The sequence below is a fragment of the Hyla sarda genome, chromosome 12, assembly GCF_029499605.1.
Source record: "Hyla sarda isolate aHylSar1 chromosome 12, aHylSar1.hap1, whole genome shotgun sequence".
In the NCBI taxonomy this organism is placed as follows: Eukaryota; Metazoa; Chordata; class Amphibia; order Anura; family Hylidae; genus Hyla; species Hyla sarda.
In genome coordinates this window covers 16806390-16820971 of record NC_079200.1, presented here as the reverse complement: position 1 = coordinate 16820971, position 14582 = coordinate 16806390, and the positions used below count along the sequence as shown (strand labels likewise).

The following is a 14582-nucleotide window of genomic DNA, read 5'->3' as shown; positions in this document are numbered from 1 at the left end:
TCTGCTTCCGGAACCACTGGAGGTTCTGGCTCCTGACCACGGGGACGGAAGATCGTGATGTCACGACTCCGGACTTGCACTGAGGGGGCAGGGCCTGACGGCACACGGGGGCGGAGTCATGATGTCACGATCTTCCGTCCCTGTAGTTGGGAGCCAGAACCTCCAGCCCTTCCGGAAGCAGATACGGTGGGTGCTGCATGCTACATTGCGGGGGTCCCCCGCGATCAGACATCTTATCCCCTATCCTTTGGATAGCGTATAAGATGTCTAGGGGTGGAGTACCCCTTTAAGGTGCCTGTCTTGAATTGGCTGAATTTGTTGACACCTTATATCTTATATTATATCCTCAAAGAGGTACCCCTCCCATAGACTTGCATTGAGGGGCAAGCCGAGACGTCACAAGGGGGGGGGGGGGGGGCAGAGTCATGATGTTACAATACTCCGGCCCTGTGGTCGTGAGGCTTCAGACACGGAGACAGGTGGGTGCTGTGTGAGATATTGGGGGGGGGGGTTCCTAGCAGTGGGCCCGCCCTGATCAGACATCTTATCCCCTATGCTTTGGATAGGGGATAAGATGTCTTAAGGCCGGAATACCCCCTATAAAAGGTTACTCCGCTGCCCCAGAGTTCGGAACATTTTGTTCTGAACGCTTGGAGCAGGTGGAAGGGTCGTGACGTCACCGCCACGCCCCTCATGACATCACACCCCCTCAATGCAAGTCTATGGGAGGGGGCGTTGCGGCAGCAACGCCCCCTTCCATAGACTTGCATTGAGGGAGTGTGACATGACATCACAAAGGGTGGGACAGTGACTTCACGACCCCCGCCACCTGCTCCAAACATTCTAAAGGAATGACGGGTACTGCACAGAGATCACGGGGGTCCCAGCAGCGGGACCCCCGCGATCAGACATCTTATCTCCTATCCTTTGGATAGGGGATAAGATGTCTAGGGATAGAGTACCCCGTGTAATGGTTATATTGGTTACCCCTTACTCGCAACTTCTGGACACATGGCAACCTCCGCCGAACATGCTCCACGGTCCTGTGGCACTCCGGTCATGGTGAATGGCGTAAAGGTTAAAAATATTATATATATATATATATATATATATATATATATATATATATATATATATATATATATATATATATATAAATATAATATTTTTAACCTTTACGCCATTCATATATACACACACACACACACACACACACACACCAATCCCCAGAACGGTGTTTTGTTGATCACATCACATTTCAGAAAAAAAATGGAGTAGAAAGTGATAGCAATAGAAAAAGTGGAACCGATAAAAACCACAGATCACAGCAAAATGGGGGAGATTTATCAAAACCTGTGCAGAGGAAAAGTTGCCCAGTTGCCCATAGCGACCAATCAGATCGCTTCTTTCATTTTTAACAAGGCCTCTGCAAAATGAAAGAAGCGATCTGATTGGTTGCTATGGGCAACTTTTCCTCTGGACGGGTTTTGATAAATCTCCCCCAATAAATCCTGTATACTGAAAAATAAAAAAGTTATAAGGCTCAAAAAAAATGGCCATGTAAAAAATTCTTTGTTATTTTTTCTAAAAACTTTACATTATTTTTAAAAGTGGTAAAACATGACAGAAACTATACAAATTGGATATTGTTGTAATCGTGCAAAAACAGGTAAGTTTGGCTGCAGGGTTAATGGTGTAATTGAAAAGTCCCTAAATTTTCTTTTTTTTTTTTTTTTCACAAATATTTTTTTTTCAGTTTTAAGGCATATGTTCTAAAAAAAATTAAAGGGTACCTTTCATGAAAATTTTTTTTTTTGGAGAGATTATAGATTAATGTATGAAGAATAACTTTCCAATTACATGTAATTAAAAAATAGGCTTCTTTCTATTTAATTCCAGGGAGCAGTGCTGAGCTTGTCTGTGTCCCGGCTGCAGCCTGAGATTTAGGACTCCAGCAGGAGTCTGAAATCTATAAAAAAAAAAAAAAAAAGGTTTGCGGCCAGGACTGGTAGAAAATTAAATAGGAAAGAAGCAAGATGGAGAGCTGAGGTCACACCAGATGGAGAGTTGAGGAGGGGAGGAGGTCACGCGAGATGGGGAGCTGAGGAGGTAACGCAAGATGGAGAGCTGAGGAGGGGAGGAGGTAACGCGAGATGGAGAGCTGAGGAGGGGAGGTTACGCGAGATGGAGAGCTGAGGAGGGGAGGAGGTCACACAAGATGGAGAGCTAAGGAGGTCACACAAGATGGAGAGCTAAGGAGGTCACACAAGATGGAGAGTTGAGGAGGGGAGGAGGTCACGCGAGATGGGGAGGAGGTCACACGAGATGGAGAGCTGAGGAGGGGAGGAGGTCACACAAGATGGAGAGCTGAGGCGGTCACGCGAGATGGACAGCTGAGGAGGTCACACAAGATGGAGAGCTGAGGCGGTCATGCGAGATGGACAGCTGAGGAGGGGAGGAGGTAATGCGAGATGGAGAGCTGAGGAGGTCACAAGATGGAGAGCTGAGGAAGGGAGGAGGTCACACTGGGTGTAAAGATGCATATGGATGAGAAGGTTGGTGTGTGAAGATGGGACCCAGGGGAAGTGGTCAGAGATACAAATAGCCTCAAAAGACACCTGCTGATGTAGTTATAGGGGTACTCCACCCAAAGACATCTTATCCCATATCCAAAGGATAGGAAATGTCTGTTCATAGGGGGGTCTCACCACTGGGACCCCTGGCAATCTCTGGGCCAGTGCTGCAGCATTCTGAACATGGAAGCTTGGAGCTTCTGTGTCCGTGACGCCACGCTCCTTCCATTCATGTCTATGGGAGGGGGCGTGACAGGTAGTACATAGCAGTCACACCCCCTCCCATAGACTTGAATTGAGGGGGCAGTGCTATGACGTCACGAGCTCCTGGCGCGGCTCTAAGCATTCGGAACATTTTGTTCCAAACGCTGAGCAGCGGAGTACCCCTTTAAACCCATACCTTATCTCCTAAAACATTTCAATTTTTATGAACTCCTTTGAAAACTAGCAGCATTTTATTCTCACGAAATTATCTATTTCCGGCACATCCACATAAATAGAAGCTTCTTATACAGACCGACAGACAGATTCCATACGTGACATGGCAAGAAAAGGATTTTATACATTGGATTATAGGAGGTCTGAGTAAATCTGATCAACATGATATGTGAAGCCATAAAGTGCTTTATCCCATAGCAACCGGTCTTTCCATTCGCAGTATACAGGTACTGTGGTTCATTATACCTTATTGCTTAAAGGGGTACTCCGGCACTAAGACATCTTATCCCCTATCCAAAGCATAGGAGATAAGATGTCTGATCGCGGGGGTCCCGCCGCTGGGGACCCCCGCAATTAGAGATGAGCGAACTTACAGTAAATTCGATTCGTCACGAACTTCTCAGCTCGGCAGTTGATGACTTTTCCTGCATAAATTAGTTCAGCCTTCAGATGCTCCGGTGGGCTGGAAAAGGTGGATACAGTCCTAGGAAAGAGTCTCCTAGGACTGTATCCACCTTTTCCAGCCCACCGGAGCACCTGAAAGCTGAACTCATTTATGCAGGAAAAGTCATCAACTGCTGAGCCGAGAAGTTCGTGACGAATCGAATTTACTGTAAGTTCGCTCATCTCTACCCGCAATATATAAAAAAAAAAATTCAAAGGAACTGGTGGCAGAAAGTTATACAGGATTTGTAAGTTACTTATATTTAACCCCATAATGACTCAGGGTTTTTCTGTTTTTTACACTTTCATTTCTTCCTCCTTTACCTTTAAAAAAAAAAAATCATAACTCTTTCAATTTTGCACCTAAAAATATTTTTTTACGCCACCAATTCTAGTTTGTAGATATTTGGGTAAAATTACTGATGTCTTACAGAGAAAAGAAAAAATTTTTATAATTGTGCGACAAAATTGAAGAAAAAACACAATTTTGTAAATTTTGGGGGCTTCCGTTTCTACGTAGTACATTTTTCGGTAAACATGACACCTTATTATTCTGTAGGTCCTTATGGTTAAAATGATCCCCTACTTATATCGGTTTAATTTTGTCGTACTTCTGGAAAAATTCATAACTACATGCAGGAAAATGTATACGTTTAAAATTCTCATCTTCTGACCCCTGTAACTTTTATTTTTCCGCGTACGGGCCGTGATCTGAAGTTTTTAGCGGTACCATATTGTGTTGTTCGGACTTTTTGATCGCTTCCTATTAATTTTTTCATGAAATAAAAAGTGACCAAAAATACGCTATTTTGGACATGGTTTAATTAACGATATATTTTTATAATTCGGACATTTCCGCAGGTGGCGATACCACATATGTTTATTTTTATTTACACTTTTTTTTATGGGAAAAGGGGGGTGATTCCAACTTTTATTAGGGAAGGGGTTAAATGATCTTTATTCACTTTTTTTTTTGCAGTGTTATAGCCCCCATAGGAGGATATTACACTTGCATTGAGGGGGCGGGCAGGGGAAATTTTATTTTTGCATTTTTGTTTTTTCCTCCTCGCTTTCTAAAAATCATAACTCTTTTATATTTCCATCCACAGACCCATATGAGGGCTTTTATTTTACAATAAAATGTACGGCAAAAAAAATAAAATTATGTGTGTGGGGAAATTTAAATGAAAACTGCTATTTTGCACATTTTGGAGGGTTTCTTTTTACACTGTACACTTTTCGGTAAAAATAACATGTTTTCTTTATTCTGCGGGGTAATAAGGTTAAAATAATTACATACTTTTCTTTTAAAACATTTTTTAAAAAAATGTTTATTTATTTATTTTTTTACAAAAAAAAAAAAAGTATGTTTAAAACTGCCCTATTTTGACCACCTATAACTTTCTCCTTTCTTCGTATACAGGGATGTATGTGGGCTCATTTTTTGCGCCGTGATCTGTAGTTTCTTGCGTATATGTGATATGTTTTTTCACATTTACACTGGTCACCATACGGGATCATTATCATTATATTTTGAGAGTTCGGACATTTACGCATGCGGCGATACCAAATATGTTTATAAATTATTTTTTTATTTTTATTTTTTTACACTTTTTCGGCACTGATCAGTATTATCAGTGATCTTCTGCTCTGTTCTGCTCGATCTCAGACCAGAGCGGAAGACCCCAGGAGACGAATGGAGGCAGGTGAGGGGACCTCCGTCCGCCATTTTAGATGATCACATCCCCGTGGCTGCGCCGCGGGTGATCCAAATTTAACGCCCGTATTGGCCCAGATCCTATGATCTGTATTGATCACTGCATCGGCTGAGGGGTTAATGGCAGACATCAGCGCAATCGCTGATGTCCTCCATTACCAGCAGATCCCTGGCTGTAAATGTACGTCCTGCATTAAGTCCCAGAGCACCTGGACGTACATTTACGTGCTAAGTTGTTAAGGGGTTAACAATCTTAATCCCTCCAGTACTTAGCTGCTGTATGCTCCACAGGCAGTTGTGTAGTTCTTTCCAGTCTGATCACACTGTTCTCTGCTGACACCTCTGTCCGTGTCAGGAACTGTTCGGAGCAGGAGAGGTTTGCTATGGGGATTTGCTCATCTTGTTGACAGTTCCCGACATGGACAGAGGTGTCAGCAGAGAGCACTGTGGTCAGACTGGAAAGAACTACGCAACTTCCTGTGGAGCATACAGCAGCTGATAAGTACTGGAAGGATTAAGATTCTCATATAGAAGTAATTTTCAAATCTGTAACTTTCTGGCACCAGTTGATTTGAAAACATTTCTTGTCCACCGGAGTACCCCTTTAATGCATTAAAGGATATATGTGGTGGGTCCCAGCCTCCAGTGCTCCCGCGGTGCCTCCGGTGTCCTGCTCTGATCCCCGATGCTGTCTTCTTCCTGCTTGACTGTCGCCCCTCAGAGCAGGACATCAGAGGCACCGCCGGGGCGCTGAAGGGTGCAGTGTATCCGAAATATGGGACTAGGCTTTAGGCCTTTAGCAGACCTGACAACATAGATGTAGAAGGTTTAAAGGGGTACTCCGATGGAAAACATTATTATTTTTTAAATCAACTGGTGGCAGAAAGTTAAACAGATTTGTAAATGACTTCTATTTAAAAATCTTAATCCTTCCCGTACTTATCAGCTGCTGTATACTACAGATTTCTTTTCATTTTTAAATTTCCTTTTCTTGTCTGACCACAGTGCTCTCTGCTGACACCTCTGTCCATTTTAGGAACTGTCCGGAGCAGGATAAGTTTTCAATGGTGGATTTCCTTCTACTTTGGACAGATCCTAAAATGGACAGCGGTGTCAGCAGAGAGCACTGTGGTCAGACAAAGGAAATTAAAAAAAGAAAAGAACTTCCTCTGGAACATACAGCAGCTGATAAGTACTGGAAGGGTAAAGATTTTTTTATAGAAGTAATTTACAAATATGTTTAACTTTCTGGCACCAGCTGATTTAAAAATAAATAAATAAAATGTTTTCCAAGGGAGTACCCCTTTAAAGATATGTAACCAGAGAAGGGGTACATGTGCATAAATATTAAAGGGGGGTCCCCACCTTGTAATGTTGTATCTTTAGGACAGCGTTTCGCAACCAGTGTGTGTCCAGCTGTTGTAAAACTACAACTCCCAGCATGCCCGGACAGCCTTCGGCTGTCCGGGCATGCTGGGAGTTGTAGTTTTGCAACAGCTGGAGGACCATTGGGTAGGAAACACTGACCTAAAGATACACCATTACAAGGTGGGAACCCCCCTTTAATATTTTTGCAACAGCTGGAGGCACACTGGGTAGGAAACACTGCTCCAGGATATGCCATAGCATTATGATTTATGAGAGTCCAACTTCTGGGACCCCTAATGATGGGGCTGAAGTCTCTTTGGCACTTGGCGCTCCTGCTCAAAACAACAAAACAAATGCTGTGACCCCCTTTATTTTGAGAATCATTTGAAGTCTAAAGCCTCGTTCACACTTGGAATGATATTCCCCAGGTGGCGAATTGCGCCAAAATTGGCGTGGTTAGCAGATGCGCTGGTTGGCGAGCTGAATTTAACACTTATTTTAGTGCTAAAAATGTATTCCAGTGATTCCCCTTTAATATTCTAAATGACAATTATTTCAAATTTGTCGAACTCCAACTCCATAAAATATAAAAATATACATTTCCCAATAACCGACAACAACATAGACTGCTTTAAACCATAGGCCAGTGTTTCCGAACCAAGGTGCCTCCAGCTGTTGCAAAGCTACAACTCTCAGCATGTCCGGAAAGCCAAAGGCTTGTCTGCCTCTTTCAGAGGATCCACACGGTCCCTGAAAGGTAAATCAAGATTTCCGTCTCATATCAGAAGCCTTTAGCTGCCTGAGCATGCTGGGAGTCATTGTTTTGCAACAGCTGTAGGCACCCTGGTTGGGAAACATAGGTGTACAGCTAAGTTCCTGAAACCATGCAGGATTACATAGAAAAATGTGCTTTAGAAGGTACATACAGGACATAGACACAAATATTTGAAATATTAAACTTTCTTCCCAATTCTGCTCAACAAATATAAGAACAGTGAGTTCTTCACTAAAACCTAATTGGTGCCCGAAACCTTTGGATATAGAAATATATAAAATGTATATATCTTTGGTGCTGAATCCATTATATCGTCATTATGAACAATCGTTTGCATTTATATACAGTATATTACTAGATTCCCTCTTTAAAGGGGTACTCCGGTGGAAAACAATTATTTTTTTTTTAAATCAACTGGTGCCAGAAAGTTAAACAGATTTGTAAATGACTTCTATTAAAAAATCTTTATCCTTCCAGAACTTATTAGCAGCTGTATGCTACAGAGGATTTTTTTTTTCTATTTTTGAATTTCTTTTTTGTCTTGTCCACAGTGCTCTCTGCTGACACCTGATGCCCGTATCAGGAACTGGCCAGAGCAGGAGAAAATCCTCATAGCAAACCTCTCCTGCTCTGGACAGTTCCCGACACGGACAGGAGGTGTCAGCAGAGAGCACTGTGGACAAGACAAAAAAGAAATTGAAAAAGAAAAGAATTTCCTCTGTAGCAAACAGCTGCTATTAAGTACTGGAAGGGTAAAGATTTTTTTTATAGAAGTAATTTGCAAATCTGTTTAACTTTCTGGCACCAGTTGATTTAAAAAAAAGAAAAGTTTTCCACCGGAGTACCCCTTTAAAGTTAGGGCTCCGCTCTTCTTTTTCATAGTAAATCACTGAAGTTGTAACAATGTCCGGGTATATTACAATGACACGAGCAATAGCATGTGACAGCGGAGCCCTAGCCTTAAAGGGGTATTCAGGCTTTACATAAAATTGATGGCGTATCCTGAGGCGTGGCCATCTTTTTTTAGTCTGACTCCTGGGACCCCTGAAGTTAAAGAAGCACTCAGTTTTTTTTTTCCCATATCATGCCATATTGTGCACGCTCACCATCGCTAGTCCTACAGCGCCTTTTTATTCTGACACAGCTGCATCCGTGCGTTTCATTACTGTAACAGGGTCGTGTGATCATCAGTCTGAACCAAAGAAAATCAATGCTTAAAGGGGTACTCTGGTGGAAATCATTTTTTTTTTTTTTAAATCAACTGGTGCCAGAAAGTTAAACAGATTTGTAAATTACTTCTATAAAAAAATCTTAATCCTTCCAGTAATTATCAGCTGCTGTATACTACAGAGGAAATTATTTTCGAATTTCTTTTCTGTCTGACCACAGTGCTCTCTGCTGACCTCTGCTGTCCATGTCAGGAACTGTCCAGAGCAGGATAGGTTTGCTATGTGAATTTGTTCCTACTCTGGACAGTTCCTGACATGGACAGAGGTGTCAGCAGAGAGCACTGTAGTCAGACAGAAAAGAAATTCAAAAAGAAAAGAACTTCCTTTGAAGCATACAGCAGCTGATAAGTACTGTGAAGGATTAAGATTTTTTAATAGAAGTAAATTACAAATCTGTTTAACTTTCTGGCACCAGTTGATATAAAAAAAAAAATGTTTTTCACCGGAGTACCTATTTAATGTGTCAGAGAAAGTGGTCAGTCCTGGGTCAGCTGACTTCCTTTAAAAATACAGGATGACATGATCACCAGATCCCTCCAAGCAGCTTACAGACACCTCCCAGCTCTATCTGTATACTGCTGCTATCTCTATGGGATCAGGATATATAGTAGTTATACCCTTCTCCAGCATTATCTGTATACTGCTGCTATATCTATGGGATCAGGATATATAGTAGTTATACCCTTCTCCAGCATTATCTGTATACTGCTGCTAGATCTATGGGATCAGGATATATAGTAGTTATACCCTTCTCCAGCATTATCTGTATACTGCTGCTATCTCTATGAGATCAGGATATATAGGAGTAATACACCCCTCCAGCATTATCTGTATACTGCTGCTATCTCTATGGGATCATACACATATTACAGATGAACAGATATGATGTGTAAGCTGTATCAATAAGGGCCCCTGACCGGGACCTATTACAGTGTGCACCTTCTGCATTATTCTTTTTGTAGAGTGCTGCTTCCCTGGGAGTGTGAGTGTGAGTGTGTGTGTGTGTGTGTGTGTGTATGTATATATATGTACACACACATATATATGTATGTGTGCACACACACATTATATATATATATATATATATATATATATATACACACACACACACACACATACACGCCTTGGGTCTATCTGTATATTGCTGCTGCTCTCTTTATGGGATCAGGATATACAATAGTTATATCCCTCTCTTCAGCTCTGTCTGTATACTGCTGCTATCTCTATGGAATCATGATATTCAGTAGTTTATCACCTCTCCTGACGCATTGTTCACACGTTGCATTTTTAGCCAGGTTTTTTTTTTTCCAGTTTTTGCTGTGGTTTTCCTTGTCTGCCACATAAGATAAAACAGGTAAGCACAAGACATACACAAGAAGCTCTACATTATAGACTATGCTGCATGTAAACAAAAATAAAATAAAATAAATAAATAAATCCTGGAGTGCATTTTTAAGCTGTCTCAAGGGGCTGGAGCTCTTGTGCAAGCACCAGATCCTCTATAAAGTTTATTACTAGCAGCAGCGGTGCAGGGTGCTGCCATACGCTCCCATTCACATGGAGGCCACATCACTGCAGTTCCTTGCACCGCCGCTGCTACATCAGTGATGTAACCATTAGAGAGGCTGCAGCGTCAGGAACTTTGTCGCGGCCCATTGAAACGGACGATTGGCAAGGTTGCCGGACACCCGTCCCCTGCCGATCGGATATTGATAGTGAATCCTGAGGATAGGCCTTCCAATTCTAAAGTTTGGATGCCCCTTTAAAGAGGCAGTCCCATCAAAAAGCAGTGGTGCTAGGAAAGCATGGTGCACTTTAAGAGTACGTTCACACTGGCAGATTACCTGCAGAATTTCCGCAGCGTATTTCATGCGGAAAATCCGCAGCAGATAATCTGCTACCATGGAATTCAACGGGTCCAAAAGGAAAATCTGAAAACTGCCTATATTGCGGATTTTCTGATGACCCGTTGAAGTCAATGGTAGCAAATCCACAGCAAATCTGCTGCTGAAATTCCGCAGGTAATCCGCCAGTGTGAACGTACCCTAAAAGGGGTTATCCAGGGAAAAAATTAGATATATCTATCTATCTATCTCAACTGGCGCAAGAAAGTTTAACAGATTTGTAAATTACTTTTATTTAAAAAAAAATCTTAATCCTTTCAGGACTTATGAGCTGCTGAAGTTGAGTTGTTCTTTCCTGTCTAAGAGCTCTCTGATGACACCTGTCTCGGGAACAGTCCAGAGTAGAAGCAAATCCCCATAGCAAACCTCTTCTACTCTGTGTAGTTCCCGAGACAAGCAGAGATGGCAGCAGAGAGCACTGTTGTCAGACAGAAAAGAACAACTCAACTTCAGCAGCTGATAATTATTGGAAGGATTAAGATTTTTTTAATAGAAGTAATTTACAAATCTGTTTAACTTTCTGGAGCCAGTTGATATAAAATTAATTTTATTTTTCCTGGAATACCCCTTTAACCGCTGTCAGCCGCAGTGGCAACGGCATAATGCTTTCTTACCCTAGTGATTTGTGGGGGTCCACACATGCCCCCAATGACAATCCATTTAGGTTACAAGAAAGCGTCGTTGGCAGCATAGGGTACTGTTCTAGAACAGTGTTTCCCAACCAGGGTGTCTCCTGCTGTTGCGAAACTACAACTCCCAGCATGCCCGGACAGCCAACGGCTGTCCGGGCATGCTGCGAGTTGTAGTTTTGCAACAGCTGGAGGCGCACTGGTTGGGAAACACTGTTCTAGAAAGTCAGTATTCTTTGTATAGAAGAGCGGAGGGACTTTAGCGATACCCATCAGCACCAGTCTTTTCCTAATATACCATTTACAGCCCGATTCTGGATGAACAGTTCTACTCTACTCTGCAATAGTGAAAGGCGTTTCGCGGCACCTCCAAAATTCCCTTTTCAGCAGCCATTGGATCACAGTGTACTAAAAAACAGTGTCATTTTTCACATCTCCCAACCCTGGGCTCTCTCCGTTTTATTTCTCTGTACGGCTGTAAAAAGCTATTACAGCTAAATAGCAGAATGCCCTCAAGTCTACAATGGCAGTAGTGTTCGTTCAGTGCTTTCCAAAAACAGCGTCTCTCCAGCTGTTGAAAAACTACAACTCCCAGCAAAAAGGTTTCTGAGATGAGAAGGAAGCCTTGATTTACATTTCAGGGACAGTAGGAATCCTCTGAAGGAGGCAGACAAGCTTTTGGCTGTCCGGGCATGCCGGAAGTTGTAGTTTTGCAACAGCCGGAGACACCCCGTTTGGAAAACACTGTATTAGATCCTCAGAAATTGGAATTTTTAGCGGTAGTTACATATAATATATACTATACTTAAAATACATCTAAACATGATAAAATAAATAATAAATCCCAATTTTTTTTGTAACCAGGTCATTAGAAGAGTCATGGAGTACTGGTCATTGTGCTTGATATCCTGAAATTCTACGTCTCCTTAAAGGGGTACTCCACTGGAAAACAAACATTTTTTTTGAGCTGGTGCCAAAAAGTTAAACATATTTGTAAATTACTTCTATTAAAAAAATCTTAATTCTCCCAGTACTTATCAGCTGCTGTATGCCCCACAGGAAGTTCTTTTCTTCTTGAATTTCCTTTCTGTCTGACCACAGTGCTCTCTGCTGACACCTCTGTCCATTTAAGGACAGAGTAGAAGCAAATCCCTATAGCAAACCTCTCCTGCTCTGGACAGTTCCTGACATGGACAGAGGTGTCAGCAGAGAGCACTGTGATCAGACAGAAAGGAAATTCAAAAAGAAAAGAACTTCCTGTGGAGCATACAGCAGCTGATAAGTACTGGAAGGATTAAGATTTTTAAATAGAAGTAATTTACAAATCTGTTTAACTTTCTGGCACCGGTTGATTTAAAAATAATAATAATAGTAATAAAAATAATAATAATAATAATAATATTTTCCAGCAGAATAACCCTTTAAAGGGGTACTCCCGTGGAAAACTTTTTTTTTTAAATCAACTGGTGCCAGAAAGTTAAACAGATTTGTAAATTACTTCTATTAAAAAATCTTAATCCTTCCAGTACTTATTAGCTGCTGAATACTACAGAGGAAATGGTTTTATTTTTGGAACACAGAGCTCTCTGCTGACATCACGACCACAGTGCTCTCTGCTGACATCTCTGTCCATTTTTGGAACTGTCCAGAGCAGCATATGTTTGCTATGGGGATTTTCTCCTACTCTGGACAGTTCTTTAGATGGACAGAGATGTCAGCAGAGAGCACTGTGGTCATGATGTCAGCAGAGAGCTCTGTGTTGCAAAAAGAAAAGAATTTCCTCTGTAGTATTCAGCAGCTAATAAGTACTGGAAGGATTAAGATTTTTTTAATAGAAGTAATTTACAAATCTTATATCTCAAGGGCCTCACCATCCAAGGTGCATATTGATATGGGTGGAAATAATAAAATACATAATACATATTTCCACCCATATCAATATGCACCTTGGATGGTGAGGCCCTTGAGGAATAAGCTATTAATTTGATTATTATTTTTCTTGACGCCGGTGGGGACCGGTTATAGCTTTGACTACCTCGGTCCTTTTGTTGTGAGCTGCACCTTTTTGAGATTTCTGTAATTTACAAATCTGTATAAAACTTTCTGGCACCAGTTGATTAAAAAAAATAATAATAAAGTTTTCCAGTGGAGTACCCCTTTAAAACTTACGAACCCCATAGACCTAGTCATGCTTGTTTTTCCCTTGAACTGGCAGATACAGAAAGAGAACAGGATGCAAATAAAGCCCAGTTCCTCTACAGACCCCTGAAATGATAACAGCGAGATGTAGAAATGTGACCTCTCCCTAATGAGCATCAAAAAGCATCTTTTATGTTCTTGAGCTGCCGCACGGCGAGGTCTACGGGCAGGTTGAATTTGAGGTTACTGAGGCGGCTGAGAATGTTCAGGGCGCTTTCGAAGCCGCTGTTGGCCATGTAACTCCAGGGTTGGTAATGAGATTGTATTAGGACCCCCGACTTGCAGATGAGGTTGAGCCACGATACAAGACGCTGCTCATTTAGAGCCATGCAGATCAGCGCCTTGAACTCTGAATCGGCGCCGCGCTTGAATGGGTCGTGTTCCGTTAGGACGGCATGGATGGCGGACAGGAGGCTCTGCTTGGGGGTCACCTTATGGCTTCCTGAGACGGGGAGGGAGAAGGATTGTGAAAGTTTACGCGCAGGAGAGTCAACAAAGGCTTTTCCGTTCTTCTCATTGTAGTACTTAACAAAAAGTTCCCAGGGGTGCATAGAAGGAGGTGAAGCGGTGAAGACCGGGATCAGACAGGCAATGGGTGCAAGAACCAAACTCATCCCTTGAGATGTAGAATACAGACCGTGTGACAGGAGGTCCCTTATAGCAATTGCCAGCTCCTTCCTGACGGCCACCGTCAGCTCATCCTTCCCTCCGAGCGCGATCTCCTGCAGAGTGGCGAAGCTGATGACGTGATCGTGGGGCTGATGGCGCAGCGACAGCTGCTTCACCTTCTCCACAGAGGTTTCTAGCTTCTTAATCAGTGGAGTGAAGTCTCTGTTGCTTTCATCTTGATTCCAGAGGTTCTGGGGAACGGGACCTGTGCCGCAACCAAACTGACTCGCAGCGAAGATCTGCAGGACGGCCAGGGCCCGGCGTAGTAGATGTAGGCCCGTCTCTCGTATTTGCTTAGCTTGCTCTGGACTCACTGTTTAAAGAGAGGACATAAGATATATTAAAAGGTCACCACAACAATTCTTCAAAGTTCAGGTTTATGAGAAAGAGTCTAGAACTGTGGACTCAAACTGCCCCCCCCCCCCCCCCCAAAGGACGAAGGGGCATTCCCCCCCAAAGGACGAGGGGGCACTCTCTCCGTCTGGAGAAGAAATGGTTTAGTCTAAAGGGGCGACACGCCTTCTTTACCGTGAGGACTGTGAATTTATGGAACAGTCTACCTCAGGAACTGGTCACAGCAGAAACAATTAACAGCTTTACAACAGGGTTAGATACATTCCTGGAACAAAACAACATT

At 42.4% G+C, this 14582-nt stretch overlaps 1 protein-coding gene across 3 annotated transcripts in view; it reads right to left on the bottom strand.

The window, feature by feature from the left end:
- Positions 1-13007: 13007 nt before the first annotated feature.
- The window catches only part of RUNDC1 (RUN domain containing 1), a 97180-nt gene continuing 95605 nt past the window's right edge, over positions 13008-14582 (bottom strand). For 2 of the 3 annotated variants that reach the window (XM_056547611.1, XM_056547610.1), the window contains exon 7: positions 13008-14258. In XM_056547611.1, the coding sequence (XP_056403586.1) occupies positions 13393-14258 (866 nt within the window). In that variant the 3' untranslated portion in view covers positions 13008-13392. The remainder of the gene's footprint in view (positions 14259-14582) is intronic. The other variant, XM_056547608.1, reaches the window with a different exon arrangement.